At 37.8% G+C, this 9930-nt stretch overlaps 1 protein-coding gene across 1 annotated transcript in view; it reads left to right on the top strand.

Moving 5' to 3' along the window:
• The window catches only part of lclat1 (lysocardiolipin acyltransferase 1), a 16026-nt gene extending 8042 nt beyond the window's left edge, over positions 1-7984 (top strand). Inside the window, exons 5-6 of the mRNA XM_056760687.1 lie at positions 4939-5055; positions 6163-7984. Coding sequence (XP_056616665.1) covers positions 4939-5055; positions 6163-6683 — 638 coding nt within the window. The 3' untranslated portion in view covers positions 6684-7984. The remainder of the gene's footprint in view (positions 1-4938; positions 5056-6162) is intronic.
• The last annotated feature ends 1946 nt before the right edge of the window (positions 7985-9930 follow it).

Raw genomic sequence — 9930 nt, forward strand, 5'->3', positions numbered from 1 at the left:
CTCATAGTGACTTGATGAATGAAGTTGAATGGAATTTGTGGTGGAAAGGACATAAAATACTCAGTCATGGTACAAATTTAAGTAGAGGTGTGGGCATCTTTTTTTCTTCAAAAATAAGGGCGGATATTATAAGTATAGAGGAACCAGTGAAGGGTCGATTGTTGGTGGTTAAAGCTAAAGTTCAAGAAATGCTTGTTTTCTTTATAAATATTTATGCACCAACTGTGGGACAGGAGCGCATACATTTTTTAGATATACTTAGTGAAAGTCTTAGAAAGTGTTTTAGTGAAGGATGTGTTGTTATTGGTGGAGATTGGAATTGCACTGTCAATTTTACAATAGATCGTAATACTGAGGAACCTCATATACAGTCCTCAAGTGCTTTGTCAAAACTCATTAAAGATTTCCAGCTCTTGGATATGTGGAGAATTAAACACCCTAACGATAGACAGTATACATGGATTAGGGTTTTTAATAATCGAGTTAGTGCTGCCCGACTAGATCGATTCTATGTGTCAAAATCTATTAACAATAGAGTAATTGAGTGTTGCATTTGTCCTGTGGGTTTTTCTGATCATCATTTAATTATTATGACAATGAACATGTCAAATACAAGGACAAAGTCTGTTTATTGGCATTTTAATGTAAAATTGCTGCAGGATGCTGCGTTTTGTGAAAATTTTGTTTTATTTTGGGATGATTGGAAGAAGGAAAAGAGTTCTTTTGAAAACTTGAAACAGTGGTGGGATGTAGGCAAGACTCAAATAAAACATTTCTGTCAGCAGTATACAGCCAACTGTAGTAGTAGAATAAAGAATGTGATTGAAACACTTGAAATGCAAATTAATTTAATGGAATTGCAGTTGGTTGATGCACACAATTCGATATTGTACAACGATTTGCAAACAAAAAAGAGAGAGCTTGGTCTAGTCTTAAATGAGAAAGTTAAAGGAGCCTTGATAAGGTCCCGTTTCATGTCTTTAGCAGAAATGGATGCCCCAACTTCTTTCTTCTTTAATCTGGAATATAAAGCGGCTCAAGAAAAACAAATGCCATGTCTTAAACTCCCTGATGGGAGGATAACGTCAAAGACTGTAGAAATGAGAACCCATGCTGTGGATTTCTATTCAAGCCTTTATGCTGCAGAAAACTGTGAAAATAGTGACTGTATGACACAGCTTCTTCAGGGTCTTCCTCAGCTGGACTCTGGCTCTAAAACTGTCTTGGAGGCTGGTATAACTTTTGAGGAAGTTACTGCTGCTGTGGGACAACTTAATTCAGGACGATCCCCTGGAATAGATGGACTGCCAGCAGACTTTTATAAAAGTTTTTGGAACAGCATTGGACATGATTATTTTGATGTTTTATGTGAATCAATAAGAGAAGGTGTTTTACCAACTTCCTGTCAATATGCGGTCTTATCATTGTTACCCAAAAAGGGTGATTTAGCCCTTTTAAAGAACTGGCGTCCTGTTGCCCTTCTTACAACAGAATATAAAATACTCTCAAAATGTCTGGCAAATAGATTAAAACATTTTTTGGGTTTGATTGTAAACAAGGATCAGTCATATTGCATTCCAAAACGGTCCATTATGGATAATTTGTTTTTAGTGCGAGACATTGTGGATATTTGTAATGATTTCAATGTGAATGTTGGGTTAATTGCATTGGATCAAGAAAAGGCTTTTGATCGTGTGGATCACAAATATCTTTTTAATGTATTGAAGGTTTTTGGTTTTGGCGAAACATTTTTAAATTTGATACAGTTGTTATATAATGGGGCATCATGTATGGTGAAGATAGGGGGCACATTGAGTCGGCCAATTTCTATTTTAAGGGGTATTAGGCAAGGCTGTCCATTGTCTGGTCAACTATACAGTTTAGCAATTGAGCCGCTGCTTTTTAGACTTCGAGAAAGACTATCAGGTTTTAATGTACCTGGTTTTTTTTTAGACTCAAGAATGCATCTCTCTGCCTATGCTGATGATATTACAGTTTTTGTAAATAATGTTGAAGATATTAACTGTCTATCTGAGGTACTCAATCTTTACGAGAAAGCTTCATCAGCTAAAATGAACTGGGCAAAAAGTGAAGCTTTTTGGGCTGGTAAAGGGGAGTTCGAGAGTCTCCCAAAGTTACCTGGAGACCTAAAGTGGGGCAGAGAGGGACTTAAATTATTGGGAATTTTTTTGGGGTCAAATGATTATCAAAAGAAAAATTGGGAGGGGCTAGTGGAGAAAGTGTGCACTAAATTGTCTAAATGGAAATGGTTGCTACCGCAGTTGTCCTATAGGGGAAGGGTTTTAGTGACCAATAATTTGGTTGCTTCTACTCTGTGGCATAAAATAACGGTGTTACAGCCACCTGTTGGACTTATTGAGGAAATTCAAAGGCAACTTGTGAATTTTTTTTGGTCTGGACAACACTGGATTCGTGCTGCTGCTTTATACCTTCCGGTTCATGAGGGAGGCCAAGGGTTGATCGACATCAGATCCAGAATTATGGCATTCCGGTTACAAGCCGCTCAGAGACTGCTGTATCACACAGATGCTTCATGGTTAAAAACAGCTTCTGCTCTTCTCAGGCGGGTCAGAGGCATGGGACTGGACAAACATCTGTTCTTAATGGAGCTCCAGAATGAGGACCGTGTGAATTTGACTGTTTTTTATAAGTCAGTTCTGGAGGCATGGAAGGTGTTTACCATTTCACGTACACCAAACACACAGGCTGGATTATGGCTTTTTGAAGAGCCACTTTTCCTAAATGACTTTTTACCGTCAGGACTTGTGTCCGGACCCAGTTTGCGTGCATGTTTCACTGCTGCGGGATGCACAAAGCTGGGACATATTTTGACCAAGAGCTTAGAGGAATTGAGTGAAAGGACTGGAGTGAGATCTCTGAGGCTGCTGAAACAAGCTACAACGGAAATTTTAAAGTCTTTGCATGCGGACCATAAGATTTTTACAAATGACTCTATAGCAACTGATCAATGGAGAAAGGGGGTTCCTTATGTTTTCCCTTCTCTGAATGTGACCATTGCAGTGGGAGAATGGCAAGATGATGAGAATTGTCTTTTGTCTTTTGAAACCCCTCAGCTTGGAGTTTTTGAGGAAGTTGGAAAAAAAGCCCTCTATATCTCCTGTGTGAAGGCATCCAATGCTGGTCGCTTGCATGGAATTGCTTCAAATAAATGGACAGATTTTTTTGGAACTCTTTCCTCCCCTAGAGGCTGCTGGCGGTCCTTATATAAACGCCCCATTGACAAAAGAACGGGCGACCTTCAGTGGAGGATCGTTCATGGGGCGATAGCCACAAACAGATATGTGGTGCACATTGATCCCTCTGTAGGGGTGGGTTGTCCCTTCTGTAAAGATGTTGAAACGGTGTTTCATCTATTTGTACAGTGTGCTCGGCTAAGCGATTTGTTTTCATTTTTATCTCAATTGTTCATTGAAATTGGTGAAGATTTCTCTTATGAAATGTTTATATATGGTCCAAGGTATACAGGAAAAAAGAAAAGTCAGTTGAGTTTACTTAATTTTTTGTCTGGTACAGCAAAACTTGCTATATGGAAATCCAGAAAAAATAAGTTGTTAGGACAGGGTTCTCTGGATGTGTTGAGGATTTTCAAAGGCTTGGTGGCGGCCCGGCTTAGAATAGAACATGCTTATTATAAGATGGTAAATTGTGTAGAATCTTTTATGTACATTTGGGGGATAAATGAGGTCCTTTGCACTGTAGATGATGATGATGATTTAATGCTTGCCTTTTAAAATGTTTGTAATTTTAATATGAATAGTATATATTATATTTGTTTTTGTTTGGTGAGTTTGTAATTTTATTGTGAACACCTTATTGTTTAAAATAAAGGTGTATTTAAAATTCAAATTCTCTCTCTCTATCTGTCTCTCACTCTCTCTCTCTGTCTCTCTCTCTCTCTCTCTCTCTGTCTCTCTCTCACTCTCTCTCTCTCTCTGTCTCTCTCTCACTCTCTCTCTCTCTCTGTCTCTCTCTGTCTCTCACTCTCTCTGTCTCTCTCTCTCTCTCTCTCTCTCTCTGTCTTTCCCTCTCACTCTCTCTCTCTCTCTCTCTCTCTCTCTCTCTCTGTCTTTCCCTCTCTCCCTCTCTCTCTGTCTCTCTCTCTCTCTGTCTCTCTCTCTCTCTCTCTCTGTCTTTCCCTCTCACTCTCTCTCACTCTCTCTCTCTCTCTCTATCTCTCTATCTCTCTCTCTCTCTCTCTCTGTCTTTCCCTCTCTCCCTCTCTCTCTCTCTCTCTCTCTCTCTCTCAGTTTAAAGAAATAAAAAGCTCTTGTTAGTAGGATGCCTGATTGGGAAATGTTAAATATACTACTTAGACTGACCTTAAAAGTTACGATAAAACGTCAAAAACGTGCCTCATAATTCTCTTCCGACGTAAATGTAACTCTGTGCGAATTAATGCAGCTTCCTCATCTACGGGTTCCTGAATAAACGGACATGTCATTTTAAGGTCTGTGTGACTACATTGAGCACGATTAGGAACACAGATCAATGAACAATTGGCGTATGCAATTTCAACTCCGCTCGCGCTTCTTGAAGGGGTGAAGATTGTAACAAACCCTAAGTTTGTGGAATAAAACCTGCTCCCGACCATGTTAGGTTCACAGAGTATGTTGCTCTGGGTTACTCACTCGACGTATAAGATACCTCCATTTTTGAAATGGGCTTGACTTACCCCGCAGTCGTGAGTTTGACATACCTCGCGTTCTGAAACCAAAAACCTTGAGTATTCCATTTTCTGGGGTTGACTTACTCTAAGTTTGCACTTACCCTGCTTTCTGAAACGGGCCATAGGACGATAGTTCCATTCTGAATCTGCATTTGTAATGAAAACAATGCACTGCACCTTGCTTCAGCTTCAGTTTCAGTTGCTTTTTTATTTAATTTTTGTTCACACAGATAACACTCGCGCCAAGAGTGATGAGTTTGCTGAAAGAAACAGCCTTCCTAAATACGAGTTTGTCCTTCACCCGCGGACAACTGGCTTCACCTTCATCGTTGACACTCTGAGGAAAGGTCAGAGATCTTCAATGTTTTCAACATTTCAACAGAACAGCTGAACAATTACAAACATTTATACTGTATGTACACTACCGGTCAAAAGTTAGGGATCACTTGACAAAACTGGTTTTCGTGATCTAAAAGTCTTTTAATCTGAAGGTATGTTTCAATGATTGAAATTACTCATGAAGACAAAAATTTAATTGTGCCAACATATTAATTTCTATCATTAGGACATTTTTTAATAGGGTTACATGAACCAAATCATGATTATAAAGCCGCCAATAAGAGTCCACCGTAGATGGAAATTCCTTCAGTACTGTTTAAAAAGCATCCTAGAGACCTCAAGAAGCTGATTGATAAAATCCCAAGACTAGGATTTTGCAAGTAGTGACTACTGTGAACTACTGTGTGCTAAAATATAATGAAGAGTTAATTTCTTCATTTTATTATTCTAACATGTGAGGGGGGGAACTTTTGACCTATAGCTTTCCTGTGGCTCTTAGAGCACGGCCACGGTCATGGCTTCAATCTCCCAGAGGATTGCACATACTCAGATACACCATAATGCAATGTAAGTGGCTTTGGATAAAAGCGTCTGCCAAACGCATGAAGGTAAATGTACTGTATATAGAATGAAAACCGTATGAAAAGACTTTCATGTTGCAAGTAAAGGAAATGGGGAGAAAGCTTGAATAAAGCTAAGAAATAAATAAACTAAAGTGTTCTTTAATTCTTAAGACAGAAAGACTTATGTCGAATAGGTCACTTGAAATGAGATGAAATAAAATACACGTTATTGTCCCCTAAAGGGGATATTTGTATTGGACTCGAGGCGTTTACATTGACAAAAAACAAACCTAAACAACAAAATCAAAAACACAAAAAAATAGCAAGACTCTGTCATCATTTAACGTTTGATTGAAGTAGGTATAAAAGACTTTTATAAGACGATTATGTTTTGCTCATTGGTACATTGTTTCTGAAGTGCTGAAATGTGTATGCATACAGTGGACAGAGATGAAGAGCAGTGAGAAAGACAGAAATAAACTTTACAGCTCTTTACAGCTTTTCTTTATTTTTGATGAGAACTTATCACAGTCATGGTTTTTCTTTATCTAGGTAACAACTTGGATGCTGTCCACGATATTACTGTTGCTTATCCCCAGAACATCCCGCAGACGGAGCGCCACTTAGTGCTGGGTCAGTTCCCACGCGAGATCCACTTTCATGTCCAGCGTTACCCCGTGTCATGTCTGCCTCGATCCGCTGCGCAGCTGCAGTCCTGGTGTCAGGAGCGCTGGGGGGAGAAAGAACAGCGACTGCAAGACTTTTATCAGGCCGTTCCGCGTGCCTTCGATGCCCCTGAAGCTCGCGTGCCTCCGTGTAAGAGCGAGCTGAGAGTAACACTTATTAAAGCTGCTTCACTTCTTTATTGGAGCTCGTTCATCACTCTCTCTTGTGTGGGGCTGTGGCTCTGGGTCTCTATGCGAATCTTCTTCGTGTTGATGGTGATCTTCTTCCTGGGTCAACAGCGCTTGATGGGTGGGATTGAGATGATGGAATTGGCGTGTCATCGACACTGGAATAGTCAGAGTTCAAAGGAAGGACGGAACAATGAAACTGAGGTAAAAAAAGAATGAAAAGAGAGGCCTGGCCCTGGATCAGCACGTTTGTCTGTTTTGTGGTTAACAGCACCACCTCCTGCAGGCCGAGAGCTGCACCAGAGATGCATAAGTGGTTCAAAAAGTGTCATTTTCATACTGAAACAAATGCACAGCTGCGTGTGCTGTTTCTCCAATCACCGTTTTGTTTGTTATGTTTAAATGACTGACCCAGCACCCAATGATTTGAGTTTGTGCCACAGCTGCTGTAAACTAACAGTATTGGTGATTGCTGAACTTTCCAATTAACTGTTTTGCAAGAAAGGCCAAAAAAATAGTAAAGCACTTTGTTTTTATTCAGATGCCCAATTACAGTTAATAACAGAAAAGAACAGACACTGGAAACGTACATAAAAACAATGCCAGCAAGAAAACAAGGCCACTGGAGCCCATACAAAAAGACTGTTTTTTTATGTAAAGTTTGCCTGAAAACAAAACAATAACATTTTTAGTTTTAAATAAGTTTTTGACAGATTCCTAAAATATTTGTTTTCGTTTTTATTATGACAGGAAGTCGAGGCGCTGTATATTTGTTTTAAATGGTATCATAAGTTTTGTTTGTATTTATTTGTTTAATTGTAATGGAATGCAGCCATATCTTCTTATATAGGAAACCTGTAGCAATACTTAGTTGGTTTCTGTGGTTAATGTGTCAAACATTAGATTGGATTCACATGACAGCAGGTGTCCTGTTATTCCTACCGTTGTTCAGGAATGAGATGTTCTGTAAACACGACATTTTTTCTAGGCGTCACTTTAGAGACAATCTACATTATAAATCAGAATCATTCTTGAGTTATCAATGTATTTCCAAATCATTTCTCGTTGCTCATAGATTCAGTGCTGCAAATCGCCGTCCAGCTGCATGTTTCATACTCTTCTCCAGTTTCTTCTCTCTCTCTGTTGTTGTTGATCACGTCCCTCTCTAGTGGAGATTCTTGTCCCTGCAGACTCTTCTGATCAAACTGTCTGGATTCTCCACACACAGAACAAGCGGCAGTGTCATCACCACAGTAATACATGAATGGAGGGTCGATGACATCTCTGTATGATTGACAGATGTGTGACAGACGGGTGTTCATGAGTAATTCAGCTGCTTCTCTGTTATTCTGATACATTTATGACTTTGACCTGTTCACTGTGATGTCTGTGTCACCATACGTCCAGATGTTAGAAGAGTTTAGTCTGGTTCACATTTCAACAATCACTCAGGTATATTCAGTCACTGTTGAGAAGATTCATAATCGATACGCTAATAAATCCGTCCTGCTCCTTTTCAACCATTTGTTCTGTCCTGTTTGCTTGTGAAAACGTAATGAAATGTTTTCTGTTTTAAATGAAGGGTTACACAGACACAGCGAGTCATTACACTAGTTATCCCATTTCGATGTACGCCAGAATTCCAAGTATGATAGCAGTCTATCATCAACACTCGGTGACAATGCTTATGGCTGTTTAGCATTCACTGTCTGATCACACATAGAATCTTACTTATAATATGAATACAGTCTGTTTACAGTAAATAAAAGTTTACAAATATTTAATAAAGCCTTTAAATTAAATGTTTTGTACCGGTTTGAACACACAGTATAGAAGATATAACCTTAAAAGTAATATGAAATAGAAAGTGTAAAGAAGTTAAATACAGATACATACATAAATAGGCATTCAATTTTACAACACATAGGGTTAGGTCTTACAGTGAGATACTTAAGACATATTTTCCCAGTTAACAGACGAGGCTTGTGGCTAGTCCCAGACTAAAATGAATAATGAATGGCTAAATGTGTAGTTACTGTGCTTTGCCTTTGTGGGGCAGTATTATGTATAATATGAACACTTTAATATTCCAGTATAAAGCTCTAATCCTGATGTCAGCTAGCTCCCAGTGAGTAAGACCAACACTAGCAAACAGTGACAAGGAGCCAAAACTCTAAATATATTGATAAACCCTTGGAGAAACATTGGGAGAAACAAGATTCCAGCAGGAGAGCTAGTTCTCCATTCATTTATGCATTTTACAGACGCTTTTATCCAAAGCGACTTACATTACATTATACTACACATTTGTTTCAATCCCTGGGATGGAACCCATGACCTTGGCGTTGCAAGCGTCTGCTCTAACCACGGTTACATTTGTCCCTAACTAACAGATCTGCCAAGCACAGTATGAAACATACAAACACAAAAGAATGACAAATGCAGACTATATTTAAAGAAGCAAAATGACTAGAAATGTTAAATTCAGCGTAATGAGTTGTATTCCTGTATTGGTATCCAATTCCATTGTGCTCTACAGAACAAAAAGTCACCATTTGGTGGGACTAACACCTAAAAGCGTTTGATTTGATATCTTTATTATTCGGGTTGCTTTATGTGTACCTAAAAGTTTCCAGAAAAGGATCTCAACATGTCCAAAAATCCACTGAATCAATCTTATGCAATCATATTTTCTGTAATGAATAAATGAACACACTCATCCACGTGATGTAGCGGCATCTGGCATATATGATCCACTAAAATGATATGTTCCTCTGAATATGTTTTACTTGAAAACACTATACCATATATGGAAGCCCGTTTCCGCCAGGGTTGGGACATTTTTTTAGAATTAGTAAGTCTTAATAATGACTTAGTATCTCATAATAATGACTTAGTATCTCATAATAATGACTTAGTATCTAATAATAATGACTTAGTATCTCATAATAATGACTTAGTATCTAATAATAATGACTTAGTATCTCATAATAATGACTTAGTATCTAATAATAATGACTTAGTATCTAATAATAATGACTTAGTATCTAATAATAATGACTTAGTATCTCATAATAATGACTTAGTATCTAATAATAATGACTTAGTATCTCATAATAATGACTTAGTATCTCATAATAATGACTTAGTATCTAATAATAATGACTTAGTATCTAATAATAATGACTTAGTATCTCATAATAATGACTTAGTATCTAATAATAATGACTTAGTATCTCATAATAATGACTTAGTATCTAATAATAATGACTTAGTATCTAATAATAATGACTTAGTATCTAATAATAATGACTTAGTATCTCATAATAATGACTTAGTATCTAATAATAATGACTTAGTATCTAATAATAATGACTTAGTATCTCATAATAATGACTTAGTATCTAATAATAATGACTTAGTATCTCATAATAATGACTTAGTATCTAATAATAATGACTTAGTA

The sequence above is a fragment of the Triplophysa dalaica genome, chromosome 11 (assembly GCF_015846415.1).
Source record: "Triplophysa dalaica isolate WHDGS20190420 chromosome 11, ASM1584641v1, whole genome shotgun sequence".
Classification (NCBI taxonomy): Eukaryota; Metazoa; Chordata; class Actinopteri; order Cypriniformes; family Nemacheilidae; genus Triplophysa; species Triplophysa dalaica.